Source organism: Bombyx mori, chromosome 26 (genome assembly GCF_030269925.1).
Source record: "Bombyx mori chromosome 26, ASM3026992v2".
NCBI lineage: Eukaryota > Metazoa > Arthropoda > Insecta > Lepidoptera > Bombycidae > Bombyx > Bombyx mori.
Window position 1 is genome coordinate 2,642,713 of NC_085132.1, and position 18,614 is coordinate 2,661,326.

Below are 18,614 nucleotides of genomic sequence, written 5' to 3' on the forward strand. Positions count from 1 at the left end.
GTTATTCCTTCACCGTGGATGTCAATCGAGAACATTTGTTGAGTACGTATTTCATTATCATTGTGTGAATGCCTGAAAGTAGGTCATTTTGAGACGTGAGGCTTATATCTCAATTATAAAGTATAGTCATTGTTCCCCTTCAAAATCGAAGGCAGCAGAAATAGGCAGGGTACTCAACCATAGTGGTATCACTCACAGAACGACTTACCACCCGACTTACCACCAGTAAATATACCTACATTAAATTTAATGTGCTCTTTTAGTTTCTGTCGTGGCGTGCAATCTCTTTGACAGAACATAAGACCTACAACGACTAGACACAGACTAAAACAGACACTTGACAAGAATTCAAAACTAAAGAGTAAGGCAGTCCTTTTTTTGACTTCCTAAAAGGGACACGAACCAGACGACAAGGAACGAATTGACCGAACATATAATAGACGACAAAAGAAAGAACTGTTAACGCCTACGAAATTTTAAGGAGCAATATTGAAATTTTCATTTATGTTTACCTACACGATTTACACTTCAAATCGCCGTGCCAAGCTAATTTGTTCGCAACATAAAAATTATGAAAAACCTGTATAAAGAAAATACAAGCTCAAAATCGATTTGGAAATTTTATTTAAGAAACCCAAGCACCCAACAAGAACCGACCGTTCAGTTTCAGTGGCATATATAGTGTTGTCTGCCTTAACATAAAAGAAAAAAAACTATATAGTATGTTAAGCTTCACAATAATAGAACTGACAGTGTTTTATTTCCATCCATCTCTAGATTCACCAATCTCTATCCTCTTCATTCCCCAATCTTTCCTAGGTCAATTCCTAGGCCACATCTAATTGTTTAAGTCTATCCGAGGTCAGTGACTTTGTTTGACTTGGGTTTTCATCTTCACGATAAGAGGATTTCAAGTGTGTTAGATGAGCGGGGACCATCTTGTATATTAAAGGGCATGGGCCATTTTCGGCCCAGCTACTCGTGCTCTCAAGGACACGAATGAAATATCTATAGAAAAAAACATTTCATTTTTACATACTTATTATAAAATTTAAGGGTATTTTAATGGTGGGATAATTAAAATCATAAATAAAAAGGAATTAGTATGACTAAGCTACATTGATAATATTGAAGGAGTTGCCATAGGTAAAATATTAAAAAACATTACATTCCAAAAAAATAGCAAAATATATTAACATATTTAATTAATGGATTTTAAAACTAATATAAAACATTATATCTAAACAAAAATCTATTTTTATACTTTTAAATCCGTAGAATAAATCATTACATTGATCAATAATTATTGAACATAATCAAAAACAAAACTACGCTTTTTGGTCGCCTTGGGGTCGGTATTATAATGTCTTTCCAAACACAAATGGAGACAAAGAAAGTTTTTATTTAAGACGAAGACAAAATATACAAAGAATAAGAAAGTACACAAGAAATAGATAGTCCAAGCAAGACAAGCGGTACACGAAACAAAAAGCAATACTTAAAAAAAGGGCGTAGCAAAAAAAGATAATACGGGATGCGCGCTCGCAAGTCAGATTTCGACTGGTGGCGGTGGATCGGTCAGTGTTGCCAGATGACCGTGTGAATTTCCCCCCAATTTTTTTCGAAAACCCCCCGAAAATAGGCTTTTTGAAGAAAAAAACCCCCAAAACAGTTTCTACTTATTTTAAAGAAGAAAAAAAAAACCAAAAGGATTCTTTTATTTTTTAATCAAGCTATCCCTATAACTTCAACCATCTCTAAACAATTATCACGATCATATTCACTTTCGTTATTATTATTTAAAGCATACTCGTTTTCGAAGTTAAAGATATTTAACATGTCCGATGTGGGAACAAAATTTATGCATGTCCTTTGGGGAGTCTTTCTTTATTTCAATAGCCTCGCTCGTGATACGTGGAATAAATTGGGTCTCCTTTAGCGAGTATTTGGATTTTGTCAAATCTTATGAGGCGGTCAGCGACACTGTCTGGAACATGTTGACAAACTGTAGAAAGTGTGATCGACTATTCTTACTATATCCTCAGTATGTACCACTTTTCATCTGAAAGGGAATCGTAACTTGAAGACTTCAACCGGTATTTATGGCTGATTAGCGGTTCACCGAGATACAAGTTGGATACAACAGTTTGGTTATATTGGATACAAAAATTTCATCACAATCAAAGAATTACCCTTCAGCATTAATGTCAACAAACATCTCAATATCAGACTCAAGTGATTCGTCTGTCAATACAGATAGTTAATATAGATAAAGATGGCAGTAGCTGCGTATATAAGTGGACATCAACATCGCTCCTTCATAATACAATATGAAGTTCTTTCTGGCATTAGGGTAAGTGAACTTCAATGGAAGGTACGTAAATATTTATATATATACAGATAATTAAAAATAAATATTTTTTCAGATTTTTGGTGGTGTGCTGCTCCGCACTATCGACCAAGCAGCAGAGAAGGTTTCCGGATGACTTCCTCATCGGGACTGCCACCGCCTCCTACCAGATAGAAGGAGCTTGGAATGAAGATGGTATTTAAAAAATAATAATATTAGTTTATAATTAATTCTTACTTTATGTATTCTTCCCGAAATCTGTACAAGTAACAAATGTTATGTGAAAAACTTCATTTACCAAACTATTGCAGGAAAAGGAGAAAATATCTGGGATTACCTAACTCATAATAACCCGGCAGCAGTCAAGGACGGAAGCACTGGTGACATTGCCGCTAACTCCTACCACAACGTGGAGAGGGACGTGGAGATGATGCGAGAGCTGGGTCTTGATGTATATCGCTTCTCGCTTTCGTGGTCCAGAATCTTACCTTCAGGATTCGCCAATGAAATCAACGAAGCAGGAGTCGACTACTACAACAGGCTAATCAACGAGATGTTGAAGTACGGCATAACCCCGATGATTACTTTATTCCACTGGGACTTGCCTCAGAAGCTGCAGGAACTGGGAGGCTTCGCCAATCCACTGGCTTCCATTTGGTTTGAAGACTACGCGCGCGTGGTCTACACGAATTTCGGTGACAGAGTCAAACATTGGATCACCATTAATGAGCCTAGAGAAATATGCTACGAGGGTTACGGCTCTGTTCATAAAGCACCTATCCTCAACGCCACGGCCATCGGGACATATCTGTGTGCCAAGAATGTTTTGATAGCCCACGCTAAAGCATACCACTTGTACAACAATGAGTTCAAGGACAAACAAGGAGGACAGTGCGGTATCACCATCAGTGCCAATTCGTTCAGGCCTTTTACCGATTCTGAGGAAGATCACGCAGCTACTGAACTAAGACGGCAAGCTGAGGTTTGTTCGATTGGAATAGTTAATTTATAATTAATCCAACAGCCGCGCTACGAAAGTATAAATCTAGGAATTTACATGCATTTGTCAGTTTAATATATGTCTGTTTGTTTGTCCGCAATCGAGCATGAATCACATCCGTATTATCTTGAGATTTTGTTTAAGTGTGATGGACTATTCAGGGAAAGTTTACGCGAAGAAAACAAAAAGGGGGCAGCTTCAGCAAAGTAATGTTACATATTTCATACTTGTATTGACATATTACACACAGGCAACTCTTTACCTATGCCGCAGGGTGTGGTTTGGTTGTTTACTAGTGGGCGGTAGCGTAATGGTTGCAACCATTACGCTACCGCCCACTAAAAGGCGCTAAATGGGCTAGAGATGCCTTTAATAATACACTTTTGTGCGCCCTATTATAATTTAACATATAAAATGTATTTGCAGTTTGGCCTCTACGCAGAACCTATATTTTCTGAAGAAGGTGGATTCCCTAAGGAATTAGTTGAAATAGTGGCTGAAAAAAGTGCAAAAGAAGGCTACCCGTGGTCCAGAATTCCGGAATTTACAGACGAAGAACGAGAATTGGTCAGAGGAGCTTCGGACTTCTTTGGGGTCAACCATTACACCGGCTTCCTGGTGTCTGCCAACGAGCAAATTTCTGATCGCCCTACTATACCTATACTCCCTGACATCACTGTGGGAAATTACATCCCCCCCGAATGGCCACAGTCGGCTTCGTATTGGCTAACAGTAAGTTTTACCGTGAGGACTATTTGATTGCAGACGCCAGATTTAACTTCCTTGGTGACAGCGTGTTGTCTTTTTATTAGTTCTAATCGGGGAAAGGTCTTTACTCTTCTTTTTTCGTTAAGCTGTTACTGGACTACAGAAACAAGACAGCGACTGCCCCCCTTCAAAATTAACCAAGAAAAAGTTAAATAATTTAACAATTAACGTGCCTAAAACAATAAACATTCTGAATTTCACCTCAGCAATTTATTCCGCAGCTATCCCCAGACAGTATATACGACACGCTGACTTATCTCCAGAAGAGATACAATGATCCTATCTTCTACATTACTGAGAATGGCTGGTCCTCTCCTCCTACGAACGGATTACTTGACGACGACAGAATACGTTATTACAGAGCCGCCTTAGAGAGTGTATTAGATTGTCTCGATGCCGGAATTAGGCTCAAAGGTTACATGGCCTGGAGTCTGATGGATAACTTCGAATGGTTGGAAGGATACACGTGAGTTCTGTCTTAATTATGATTTTAAACTTTTCAAAAATAGCACAGTCTGGATCGGAGTATGTCCCTACTTATTGGCACCGTTACGCTCTTTCACGCTACGTTTTCGGGGCTCTGGTGTGTCCTAACGGACATGTCTTCCTCCTGTGGTTCTCGTTGTACCCTAGCTTTGCCATAGTACGTGGACAACGGTGTTTTAAAATGCTATAAGCAAATCTAAAACTGTACATGACATTCCACAGCGAACGTTTCGGTTTGTACGAGGTTGACTTTTCGGATCCCGCCCGCCCTCGCACCCCGCGCAAGTCCGCCTTCGTCTACAAGGAGATCTTGAGAAGCAGGGTCATCGACCACGACTACGAGCCCAACACTACCGTCATGACCATCGACGAGGGACACTGAGACAATATTAAGAAAGTAAAATAAATAAATTGAATCATTACCTATTTTCTTTCATTATTATCTTAATAAGTTTTTCCCTACCTATGCTGATGGCCTTGAGAGGCTATATCACTGCCTTACCCTAGCGTGTAGGTGAGCGCTTGGGGCTCAAACCGGAGGTGTTTCTAACACTGGCCCTAGCAAGAGCAGTGCTTCGCAGAGTCCATCATCGTATCACTCATCAGAAACTCAGAGCTGTTCTTTCCAACTGTTATGATACCCTCTGGTTCCTAGCCTTACTTCCATCATCACTTTTCCCGAATAGCATCAGCACTCATGATCCTTTTTTAGAGAGCAATCACATATCCAGTCAGTCCTATTCCTAATTCCACACGGCACGGTTGCCGAAATTGTCGTCATAAATCTTTGTATGTCTATTTCATTATTAAAATCTTTTTCTTAAAAAGATCTTTTCTCAATTCCGTATAACAGGACGAACAAAAATATCCAAAAGATAAAAGAGTATAATATAATATATTAGCATAATTAATTAAAAAATTTAAGCAATTCGCTTTTAGATGAACTCAGGTTATAATTTTATTCATAAAATGTAAGCTATTGTATTGTTATTCTTACGGATAATTAATTAAGTAATTGTATGATTGTTCAAATAGTTATCAAAGAATAAGACTTCGATCTCATGTCTTCGAACACGTGGAATGTGAAATCAATCACCCCTCAATACACAAAATGTTACTATACAGGCACACATGTTTCGAAAAGAGTAAGCTCTGAGTTTTTTACGATTCTTCTGACTGGCAAAGTGCATTGCAAACCTTTGCGTCAATTTAATGGCTAAATAAACTTATGAATCTCCTAATGAAGCCCATAGACAACAACGTGACAGTAGGTACTATAGCACAAAGTATTCATTCACGATACGCAATATATATATATCGGTACAACACTACTATTTTCTTAACAAAAATTAGTTATAGTTAAAGAATAAATCCTTAATATTAAAATTATTGGCTTTTGTTGGTTAGTAATGATTAGAAGTACCTACAACGCATACATATGCGTATGTATAAACAATTGTTTTAGGCGACGGTATTTAAGATAATTCATGAACAAACAACCCCCACTTTTCTACTATAAATATGAGTGGCCATTGTCCTACTATTACACGACATTTCAGATCCTCCAGATCCACTCTCGGTGCTTTTAGGTACCTCAAGCACTGATCACCCTTCGTCGCAAGCGACGGGTTCGACGAGCAAATTAACCCACACATTGAGTTTCTCGCCGGTTCTTGTCAGTGGGTCGCGTTTCCAATCCGATGGTAGATTCTGCGAAGCACTGCTCTTGCTAGGGCCAGTGTTAGCAACACCGGCGGTTTGAGCCCCGAGGGCTCACCTACACGCTAGGGTAACGCTAATGTAGCCTCTCAAGGCCATCAGCATAGGTAGGAGAAAAAAATACTCACAACACATTCCAGCTTGAACAGCCGAACGGGGTTGACCTCCCTGTTGTAATTGTACACTGGAAGCTCGATCAAAGGATTTTTTTTTGAAAAAGTAATTTTTAATTAATGTCACTACGGCAAGCAATGGAAATAATGAAGAGAATGACGTCAGCGTTACTGACCATTTTTAAAAACAACACAGCGCCAGTACCTACCGCCGTCATGTACATTTAATTTTGTTAAATAAAATTGTTATTAGTTCCACTATTTTAATAGATTGTTTTTACGAATAGAAACCGTTCGTACCGTGTGGCTTGCGTCACAAAACTGACACAGGTGGTTGGTACTCCGGGTCCTGGGAAGCGAGCTCGGAGCGCTTCACGGATCTATTCACAATGCCACAACGCGCACAATACGCGTGGTTTCCCACTGAGTTTCTCTCCGTATCTTTTCAGTGATTCCGTACCGGTGGTTGATTTTGCGAAGCACTGCTCTTGCTTGGGCCAGTGTTAGCACACTGTCTCAGGTTGAGCCCCGTGAGCTCACTTACCAGACATAGCGTAGCTGAAATAGACCCGCTACCAGCAAGAGGCCAAAAAGTGCTCGAGTGGCGACCCTGGAGTTGTAATTTAAATACTCGATATTTACGTAGAGTAATAGGTAAATTTGAAGGTGACAACACCGGTTCTAAAATTCAATTTAGAGTCATGTCTCAAGGTGAGGTGGGGGGGGCATTCGAGTTTTCGAGTTGTGACGTCATACACACACTCGAACACCAAGCGGAGCTTGTGCGCTCATCAAGATCTTCAAAAAACATCCGACGATTATTAATACCTCTCTTCTCTTCAACGTCAATGTCATCAAATATCCAGATAAAAATTTAAGCGAGACCTTAGTTCCGTTTTATTTAGATAAAAATGACACTTGAAGTCTATACATATGTATATAAGTCGTCGTTAGCTTTCTGATTTATCAAACAATATGAAGACGTTCCTGCTATTGGGGTAAGTTTTTTTTTTATTGCTTAGATGGGTGGACGAGCTCACAGCCCACCTGGTGTTAAGTGGTTACTGGAGCCCATAGACATCCACAACGTAAATGCGCCACCCACCTTGAGAATAAGTTCTAAGGTCTCAAGTATAGTTACAACGGCTGCCCCACCCTTCAAACCGAAACGCATTACTGCTTCACGGCAGAAATAGGCAGAGTGGTGGTACCCACCCGCGCGGACTCACAAGAGGTCCTACCACCAGTAAAAAATAACCAGTAAAGTGATGTTGATTGTTTATGTACCGTCACATTACGTAACACCAGAGCCGACCCGAAGTCTATATAGGTATATCTGTTTATTTTCGATCGTTTTTTGAATTACAAAAAAAAAAGAATGGCCTCTCAATTCGACTGTATTTTTTATTTGTGTTATTTTAGTACTTTTTTTCGAAGTGAATCGATTTTGATTTTTATTTGCTGGTCACTCCAAAGCTAATGCTTCTAATGTGGTCCCATTTAAGTATCGTCAAGATCTGAGTAGTAGTTTTTGAGTTATTCTTAACAATGAAAGTTTAATTGATTTCGACTACTTTGATGATACTCTCATTTTATTTCGCCGAATAATGGGTTTCCTTTTTTCTGCTTAAAATTTAGTTTTGAGTTTTCATTCTTGACAATTTTTTCCAATTATTCTTTCTCTAACAACCTTATTCGGATTAAGTATTACGAACTTTAAAAATAAGTGCCATATTTGTCTTGGCATTTTTAAACATTGCACCACCAACGAGTACAGTGAAATTTTAATTTATATATCTCAGATAGTCATAAAAACTATGAGATTCATGTTTTGTTAAAATTGCATTCTATAATTATTAATGATCATGTTCGCTTTTATAATAGAAACCGACGGATCTGGACTTCAATCTAGATTTTAATCTGAACCATGAAAGCGTTTCGGAACAATGTCAGAAATACCATTTAATAAAATGAACAATACCACACGGGGCTTTATTTAAATTATAAATGATTGTCGAAAAAAATCTATAATTTGTTCTTCTCGTTAGTACCAAAATATTATATTATAGACTTCAAATGACAGACTTTTAATTTAATAGGTTGTTGGGGGCGTATTGCTCTGCACTGTCAACCAAGCAGCAGAGGAGGTTCCCGGATGACTTCCTGATTGGAACTGCCACCGCCTCCTACCAGATCGAAGGAGCTTGGAATGAAGATGGTATTTCATGCTATGCTTACGATTCATTCAATAAAAAAAATTTTACTCTCTCAATTTGGACACAAAATGTATTGTTTAATCAATTTTACAGGAAAAGGGGAAAATATCTGGGACTACATGACCCACAACAACCCAACAGTTATCGCCGATGAAAGCAATGGTGACATCGCTGCCGACTCTTACCACAACGTGGAGAGAGATGTGGAGATGATGCGAGAGCTGGGTCTTGATGTATATCGCTTCTCGCTTTCGTGGTCCAGAATCTTACCCTCGGGATTCGCCAATGAAGTCAACGAAGCAGGAGTCGACTACTACAACAGGCTAATCAACGAGATGTTGAAATACAATATTACTCCAATGATTTCTCTGTATCACTGGGACTTGCCGCAAAAGTTGCAGGAATTGGGAGGCTTTGCCAATCCACTGATTGCCGATTGGTTTGAAGACTATGCACGCGTGGTCTTTTCCAAATTGGGTGACAGAGTCAAGCTCTGGATTACTTTTAACGAACCCAGAGAAGTGTGCTACGAAGGCTACGGTTTCACAACTAAAGCTCCGATCCTCAACGCTACCGCCGTCGGCACGTATATGTGTGCCAGGAATCTTTTATTTATTTTATTACAACGAGTTCAAGACGAAGCAAGGGGGACAGTGCGGTATCACCATCAGTGTAAATTCGTTCAAGCCTCTGACTGATTCTGAGGAAGATCGCGCAGCTACTGAACTGAAACAACAAGCCGAGGTAGAATTTCGATTGCTTTCGATGTTAAGCAAGGCTTTGTAGCCCCAATAGATGAATGATTGGTTTTCCTAAGTAACATACCGTACTGATTAATTGGCAATTGAGTATAATTTAATTTTGTCTTCAGTGTCATAGCGGTGAGTAGTCATCCCTAATGATCGTCACCTAATGCTGAGGACTCTTCCAACCTCGTTCCCGTACCCCCATGAGTCATACGATCAAAAACAACGTTACACGCAACATATTATAAGTCACTCCGTAGGTCCGTGAGCCTAGCCTAGATTATCGAGTATCCAAAAATTTGAAATTTCGGTGCATTATTGTTCATTTCTCAACTATCTTCGTCAATTAATAATGACCTATAAATCACATTCGCAGTGGGGTATCTACGCCCATCCTATATTTTCTCAAGAAGGTGGTTTCCCGAAAGAATTAGTTGTCAGAGTAGCTGAAAAAAGCGCAGAGCACGGCTACCCGCGCACCAGACTCCCGCAGCTCTCCGAGGAAGAACGAGTGTTGATCAGAGGAACCGCTGACTTCTTTGGAGTGAACCACTATACTGGCTACTTGGTGTCCGCCACGAGACACACTCCTGAATATTCTACGGTATCCTTGCTCAGTGACATCAACGTGGGAACTTACCGCCCGGTCGAATGGCTGCAATCAGCTGCATCCTGGTTGACGGTTAGTGTGATCACAATGATTTTTTAATCGATTTACTTCCTAAAACATACTTGGTGATTACTGAACAATCTGAATTAAAATTATTTTCACAGCTTATGCCAAACAGCATTTATGACGTGCTGACACATCTCAAGAACAAATACAATGATCCCATATTTTACGTCACGGAGAACGGGTGGGCGACTTCTCCTGAAATTGGACTGGAAGACGACGACAGGATTACATATTACAGAGCTGCTCTAGAGAGCATTTTGGATAGTCTCGATGCCGGAGTGAGGCTCAAGGGCTACATGGCCTGGAGTCTGATGGATAACTTCGAATGGCTGGCAGGATACACGTGAGATTTCCTCTATCCACTAATTAGAAAGCAAGTAGTTATATTTATATTACCTTCAATGGTATTGTGAACCATTTGTTGGTGAGTAGGCACCGGCGATGGAAACCAGTAATGTCAGGGATGAAGCCGGCAAACATACTTATGATGAACAGGTTTATTTGCTCTTAACCTGGGTGTTATATGTTATGTATATATTTAAACGTATTAGAATATATACATAATATACCAGTCCTTGGTTCCCATAGTACAGGGGTCTTAGTTTGAGGCCAAGTGGCTGTGCAATTTGTCGCTGGTAATTTATTAGTTAATTGCAGCGATTGTATAATTTTTTATACATATTTGTGGTTTATTTGCCGAAGTATATGTATAAAAACGTGGACTGTTAGATTTGATCGAAATGAACACTTTCTTTGAACTAAAATAAAGATAGATCAAACATTTTGTGTTCCACAGCGAACGTTTCGGTTTGTACGAGGTTGACTTTTCGGATCCCGCCCGCCCTCGCACCCCGCGCAAGTCCGCCTTCGTCTACAAGGAGATCTTGAGGAGCAGGGTCATCGACCACGACTACGAGCCGGACACCGCCGTCATGACCATCGACGAGGGACACTGAGACAATATTATGAAAGTAAAATAAATAAATTGAATCATTACCTATTTTCTTTCATTATTATCTTAATAAGTTTTTTCCTACCTATGCTGATGGCCTTGAGAGGCGGTGAATCACTTACAATCAGGTGACCCGTCTTGCTCGTTTGCCTCTTAGCTGTTATAAAAAAAAAAAAAAAAAAAAATATCACAGCCTTACCCTAGCGTGTAGGTGAGCGCTTGGGGCTCAAACCGGAGGTGTTTCTAACACTGGCCCTAGCAATAGCAGTGCTTCGCGGAATCCACCATCGTATCACTCATCAGAAATTCAGTGGGCTAAGAGCTGTTCTTTCCAACTGTTATGATACCCTCTGGTTCCTAGCCTTGCTTCATCGCTTTTCCCGAATAGCATCAGCACTCCTTTATTAGAGAGCAATCACCTCCTATCCAGTCAGTCCTATTCCTAATTCCACACGGCACGGTTGCCGTCATTGTCGTCGTAAATCTTTATATTATGTCTATTTTATTATCGAAATATATTTTTGAAAAAGATATTTTCTCAATTCCGTATAACAGAACGAACAAAAATAACCAAAAGATAAAAGAGGAGAGGAAAAGACATAATTCATTTAAAAATTTAAGCAATTCACTTTTAGATTCACTCAGGTTATAATTTTATTTATAAAATGTAAACTATTGTATTGTTATTCTTATGGATTTAGTGTTATAATTGAATGATTGTTCAAATAGTTGTCAAATAATAAGACTTCGATCTCATGTCTTCGAACACGTGGAATGTGAAATCAATCACCCCTCAATACATAAAATGTTACTAGGCACACATTGGGGATCAGGCGATTATCTACTATGGAAAAAAAACCCACACATATTTGGAAAAGAGTTTTTTACGATTCTTCTAACTGGCAAAGTGCATTGCCGGTCTTATATAAACGAGTATTTCGGTACAACACTACTATTTACTTAACTAAAATTAGTTAAAGTTAACTCTTTCCTTAATATTAAAATTATTGGATTTTATTGGTTAGTAATTATTATAAATATAAGGCGTACATATGTAAAAATAATTGTTTATGTCGTTTACAAACAACCCCCACTTTTCTACTATAAATACGAGTGGCCATTGTCCTACTATTACACGTCATTTTTCGGATCCTCCCGATCCACTCTCGGTGCTTTTAGGTACCTCAAGCACTGGTCATCCTACGTCGCAAGCGACGGGTTCGACGAGCAAATTAACTACGAAGCACTGCTCTTACTAGGACTAGTGTTGGCAACTACGTCAGGTTAGAGCCCCGTGAGCTCACCTACTCGTTCAGTGAAGTTGACATAGGGCTATGCTCGAGAATACCAGCAGCAGGTAGGAGAAAAAGAATACCCACCACACGTTCCGGCTCGAACAGCTGAACGGGGTGGACCTCCACGTTGTAATTTTTTAATTGTTGTACACTTAAAGCTTGATAAAAGGATTTTTTAAAAGTAAGTTTTAATTTTTTTTTCCATATTGCTTAGATGGGTGGACGAGCTCACAGCCCACCTGGTGTTATGTGGTTACTGGAGCCCATAGACATCTACAATGTAAATGCGCCACCCACCTTGAGATATAAGTTCTAAGGTCTCAGTATAGTTACAACGGCTACCCCACCTTTCAAACCGAAACGCATTACTGTCACTACGGCAAGCAATGGAAATAATGAAGAGAATGACGTCAGCGTTGCTGACCATTTTTAAAAACAACACAGCGCCATCAGTACCGCGATGATATAATAGGTTGGAGAAAAAGGTTCTTCGCATTTTTTTAAGAAAATTTACAACATTTTTTAATATAGTTTATTTATATTTAACTAAACTATGTATATACCATTTTGTTCAATAACTTTTTACCATCTTGTAGGTAGAGACATGATCCCATTGCTATAGAAATTTTGGGGCTTCTGATCAAAATACCGCGACAATTGGTTTTGGCAGTCCTCTCGTGATGTTAACCTAACATTGCCTAAAAAATACTGAAGAGACCGAAACAGGTGAGATTCTGAAGGTGCAAGGTCAGGACTATACGGCGGATGCATTAACACCTCCCAGCCAAGCTCTCTTAACTTTTGCTGAGTAGCTAAAGATGGGTGAGGTCTAGCGTTATCAGGATGAAAAACCACACTCCTTCTGTTGATTAATTGCGGCCGCTTTCTCTCAACTTCTTGCTTTAATCTCATCAGTTGTTGGCAGTAAAGTTCAGAATAGATGGTCCTGCCTGGTGGTGGCAGCTTATAATGAATAATGCCCTTCCAATCCCACCACATTTTTGAAGAAGCTGATAACTGTTTATCAGCTTCTTCAAAAATGGTTCGGTTTCATTGCGTCGTAATAAAGAATCACAAATGAGTATACGGTTCATTAGATTTCTTTCAGTGAGCTCGTGAGGTACCCAAATATCGAGCTTTTTTGTGTACCTAGTTTTTTTCAAATACGCCAAAACTGTTTTGTGGTCAATTCCCAGTTCTTCAGCTACGTCGTAACTACTGATATGCCGATCTTGCTCCACTCTTTCAAAAATGGCATCCATTTTATCCGTAATAGGGCGACCAGAGCAACGTGCATCTTTGAGATCAAAATTTCCGGATTGAAAACAGTTAAAACAAATTTCTGCTACCCTCACAAACGTTGCACCAGGTCCATAAACATCGCAATTTTCTTTCGCGGCTTGCGTTGCATTTTTAACTTTTTTGTAGTAACATTTTAAAATGTATCGAATTTCTTCATTAGATTCACTCATCTTGACAGTACGAAAAATAAATAAAAATCACACATTTTCCTAATTTGAATTTGGAGTTATCTTCTTTAAAATTTAAACTTTTAATTATACCAAAACCAGCCAGATACAAATGGTATAGTCAAAGAGATTTTATTACAAGTTCATACATACTATAATGCGAAAAGACTTTGTCCCCAACCATTACACTCAATTATGCTAGATAAAATTGTTATTAGTTCTATTATGTTACTAGATTGTTTTTATGAATAAAAACCCTTCGTACCGTGTCGTTTGCGTCACAAAACTGACACAGGTTGGTACTCCGGGTCCTGGGAAGTGAGCTCGGACCGCTTCATGGCTCTATTCACGATGCAACAACGCGCACGGTAGGTAGGCGTGGTTCCCCACTGAGTTTCTCGCAGGATCTTTTCAGTGATTCCGATCAGGTGCTAGATTCTGCGAAGCACTGCTCTTGCTTGGGCCAGTGTTAGCACACTCTCTCAGGTTGAGCCCTGTGAGCTCACTTACCAGACATAGCATAGCTGAAATAGAACCGCTACCAGCAAATAGATAGGGATAACAATAAATAAGAAAATTGAGGCCAAAAAGCCAAAAAGTTCTCGAGTGGCGACCCTAGAGTTGTTATTTAAATACTAGATATTTACCTATAGTAATAGGTAAATATGAAGTTGACAACACCGGTTCTAAAAGTCAATTCAGACTCATGTCTCAAGGTAAGCAGAGACATGCGAGTGGTGACGTCACACACACTCGAACACCAGGCGGAGAGCTTGTGCGCTCATCAAGATTTGCAAAAAACATCCGCAGATTATTAATACCTCTCCTCTCTTCAACGCGAATGTCATCAAATATCCAGATAAAAATTCAAGCGAGTCTTTAGTTCCATTTTAAATAGATAAAAATGACACTTGAAGTATTGAACACATTTGTATATAAGTCGTCGTTAGCTTTCTAATTTATCAAACAATATGAAGACGTTCCTGCTGTTAGGGTAAGTGATGTTGATTGTTTATGTACCGTCACATTACGTAACCGTAACCCGAGCCGATCCGAAGTCTAAATATCTGTTTATTTTCGATGCTTTTTGCATTACCAAAAAAAAAGAAGCTTCGCAATTCGACTGCATTTTTTAAAGTGTTATTTTCATTGATATATATAAAAACCTTACCAACGGTTATTTTAGTACTTTTTTTTAAGTGAATCGATTTTGATTTTTATTTGCTAGTTCATTCCAAAGCTGATGCTCCTAATGTGATCCCATTTAAGTATCATCAAGATCTGAGTAGTAGTTTTTGAGTTATTCTTAACAATGCAAGTTTAATTGATTTCGACTACTTTGATGATACTCTCATTTTATTTTGCCGAATAGTGGGTTTCCTTTTTTCTGGTTAAAATTTTCTTTTAAGTGAGTTGGCTTCCTTGACAAATTTTTCCAATTTATTCTTTCTCTACAAACCTTTTTTTTATATTCTTTATTAGAGCCATACACCTATTAGGTTAAGTTGGCTTCTACAAACCTTAATCGGATTATTACGAACTAAAAAAATAAGAGCTTGGCATTGTCAAGCATTGCGCCAGTAAGCAAGCTAAAATTTTACTTATACGTACATACTCGTATATGTATCTCTGATAGATGTAGAAATTAACAGATTCATGTTTTGTTAAAAATTACATTCTATAAATATTAATGATCACGTTCGCCTTTATAACAGAAACCGAAGGATCCAGACTTCAATCTAGATTTTATTCTGACCGTTTCGGAGCAATGGCAGAAATACCATTTAATAAAATGAACAATATTAACATTATTGAATTATAAATGATTGTCGAGAAAATGTATATTTTTTTATTTTCGTTAGTACCAAAAAATCATATTAAATACTTCAAATGACAGACTTTTTATTTAATAGGTTGTTGGGGGTGTATTGCTCTGCACTGTCGATCAAGCAGCAGAGGAGATTTCCAGATGACTTTTTGTTTGGGACAGCCACAGCCTCATACCAGATCGAAGGAGCTTGGGATGAAGATGGTATTTCATGCTATGACGCCTACGATTCATTCAATAAAAAAAATGTAACTCTCTCAATTTGGACACAAAATGTATTGTTTAATCAATTTTACAGGAAAAGGGGAAAATATCTGGGACTACATGACCCACAACAACCCAACAGTTATCGCCGATGAAAGCAATGGTGACATCGCTGCCGACTCTTACCACAACGTGGAGAGAGATGTGGAGATGATGCGAGAGCTGGGTCTTGATGTATATCGCTTCTCGGTTTCGTGGTCCAGAATCTTACCCTCAGGATTCGCCAATGAAGTCAACGAAGCAGGAGTCGACTACTACAACAGGCTAATCAACGAGATGTTGAAATACAATATTACTCCAATGATTTCTCTGTATCACTGGGACTTGCCTCAAAAGTTGCAGGAATTGGGAGGTTTTGCCAATCCACTGATAGCCGATTGGTTTGAAGACTACGTACGCGTGGTTTTCGCCAAATTGGGTGACAGAGTCAAGCTCTGGATTACTTTCAACGAACCCAGAGTAGTGTGCTACCAAGGTTACGGTTCCACAGAAAAAGCCCCGATGCTCAACGCCACCGCCGTCGGCACGTATATGTGTGCCAGGAATCTTTTATTAGCTCACGCCAAGGCGTACCGCTTGTACAACAACGAGTTCAAGACGAAGCAAGGGGGACAGTGCGGTATTACCTTCGATGTAAATTCGTTCAAGCCTCTGACTGATTCTGAGGAAGATCGCGCAGCTGCTGAACTGAAACGACAAGCAGAGGTAGATTTTCGATTGTTTTCGATTTTAATCAAAGCTTTGTAACGCTAATAGATCAAAGAGTGATTGGTTTTCCTAAGCAATATTCCGTACTAATTAATCGGCAATTGAGTATAATATTATTTAATTTTGTCTTCAGAGGCATAGGTGCATGCATACCTATGAACCAACTCACGGTGAGTAGTCATTCCTAATGATCGTCACCTAACGCTGAGGGCTCTTCCAACCTCGTTCCCGTACCCCCATGGGTCATTCGATCAAAAACAACGTTACATTACATTATTGTTCATTTCTCAACTAGCTTCGTCAATTAATAATGACCTATAAATCACATTCGCAGTGGGGTATCTATGTCCATCCTATATTTTCTCAAGAAGGTGGTTTCCCGAAAGAATTAGTTGCCAGAGTAGCTGAAAAAAGCGCAGAGCACGGCTACCCACGCACCAGACTCCCGCAGCTCTCCGAGGAAGAACGAGTGTTGATCAGAGGAACCGCTGACTTCTTTGGAGTGAACCACTATACTGGGTACTTGGTGTCCGCCACGAAACACATTCCTGAATATTCTACGGTATCTTTGTTCAGTGACATCAACGTAGGAAACTACCGCCCGCCCGAATGGCTGCAATCAGCTGCATCCTGGTTGACGGTTAGTGTGATCACAATGATTCTTCAAACGATTTACTTTCTAAAACATACTTGGTGATCACTGAACAATCTGAATTAAAATTATTTTCACAGCTTATGCCAAACAGCATTTATGACGTGCTGACACATCTCAAGAACAAATACAATGATCCCATATTTTACGTCACGGAGAACGGGTGGGCGACTTCTCCTGAAGTTGGACTGGAAGATGACGACAGGATTACATATTACAGAGCTGCTCTAGAGAACATTTTGGATAGTCTCGATGCCGGAGTGAGGCTCAAGGGCTACATGGCCTGGAGTCTGATGGATAACTATGAATGGATGGCAGGATACACGTGAGATTTACTCTATTCATTAATTAATTAGAAATCAAGTAGTTATATTTATATTACCTTCAATGGCATTGTGAACCATTTGTTGGTGAGTAGGCACCGGCCATGGAAACCAGTAATGGCAGGGATGAAGCCTGCAAACATACGTATGACGAACAGGTTTATTTGCTCTTAACCTGGGTGTTATATGTTATGTATATATTTAAATGTATTAGAATATATAAGTATAATATACCAATCTCTGGTTCCCATAGTACAGGGGTTTTAGTTTGAGGCCAAGTGACTTTGTGCAATTTGTCGCTGGTAATTTATTTGTTAATTGCAAACAATAGTATAATTTTGGTATAGATATTTGTGGTTTATTTGCCGAAGTGTATAAAATCGTAGACTGTTAGATTTGATTGAAATTAACACTTTCTTTGAACTAAAATAAATATAGATCAAACATTTTGTGTTCCACAGCGAACGTTTCGGTTTGTACGAGGTTGACTTTTCGGATCCCGCCCGCCCTCGCACCCCGCGCAAGTCCGCGTTCGTCTACAAGGAGATCTTGAGGAGCAGGGTCATCGACCACGACTACGAGCCCGACACTACCGTCATGACCATCGACGAGGGACACTAGGACAGTATTGTGCAAGCGACAATGTTATAATGGGGATAATATTATAACGCATTATAAATAAATGAATCGTAATTAGTTTTCGTTTTTTTTCATTCAACTTAAATGTAACGATTTCAGACATAGTGGCATGAGTCCCACGTTTTCGAATCAACATCTCAGCCTGTAGCTGTCCCCTGTCAAACATTCTTCCCCTCTTTTTCGATCTCCATCCGATCTTCGAGAATTATAGACCTCTTCGTTCGACCTCCGTCCGATCTTCGCGCTATGTGAGCTGCCCACTGCCACCAATATCGTCTTTACCATAAGAGCACACGGGGCCCGTGCCCAGGGCCCCCATTCTCAGGGGGCCCCGAAAGACCGACAATTTCTCTCACACGTTTATTCCAAAAACCTTTTTGTCGGGCACATTACACTTTTTTCACAAATCA

General features: G+C 39.4%; 3 protein-coding genes across 3 annotated transcripts in view; 2 read left to right on the plus strand and 1 right to left on the minus strand.

Moving 5' to 3' along the window:
- The window catches only part of LOC101736379 (myrosinase 1), a 48,010-nt gene that overhangs the window by 26,652 nt on the left and 2,744 nt on the right, over positions 1–18,614 (minus strand). The window lies entirely within an intron of this gene.
- On the plus strand, positions 2,191–5,026 carry LOC101736497 (myrosinase 1). The gene is made up of 6 exons (XM_038020654.2): positions 2,191–2,353; positions 2,427–2,545; positions 2,662–3,332; positions 3,777–4,082; positions 4,340–4,584; positions 4,827–5,026. The coding sequence occupies exons 1-6, from the start codon at positions 2,331–2,333 to the stop codon at positions 4,984–4,986; spliced, it is 1,524 nt and encodes a 507-aa protein (XP_037876582.1). The 5' UTR covers positions 2,191–2,330; the 3' UTR covers positions 4,987–5,026.
- LOC101736636 (lactase/phlorizin hydrolase) lies at positions 7,206–18,261 on the plus strand. Its single transcript, XM_012696228.4, is given in 13 exon segments — positions 7,206–7,434; positions 8,536–8,654; positions 8,746–9,268; positions 9,270–9,396; positions 9,775–10,080; positions 10,173–10,417; positions 10,871–11,027; positions 14,741–14,784; positions 15,704–15,822; positions 15,917–16,587; positions 16,925–17,230; positions 17,323–17,567; positions 18,027–18,261. Coding segments are annotated over 13 exon segments (3,045 nt in total). The 5' UTR covers positions 7,206–7,411; the 3' UTR covers positions 18,187–18,261.

Coding starts and splice junctions, on each gene's coding strand:
- LOC101736497 (XM_038020654.2), top strand. CDS start 2,331: ATGAAGTTCTTTCTGGCATTAGG. Junction 2,546..2,661: donor AGGAGCTTGGAATGAAGATG/GTATTTAAAAAA, acceptor AAACTATTGCAG/GAAAAGGAGAAAATATCTGG. Junction 3,333..3,776: donor AACTAAGACGGCAAGCTGAG/GTTTGTTCGATT, acceptor ATGTATTTGCAG/TTTGGCCTCTACGCAGAACC.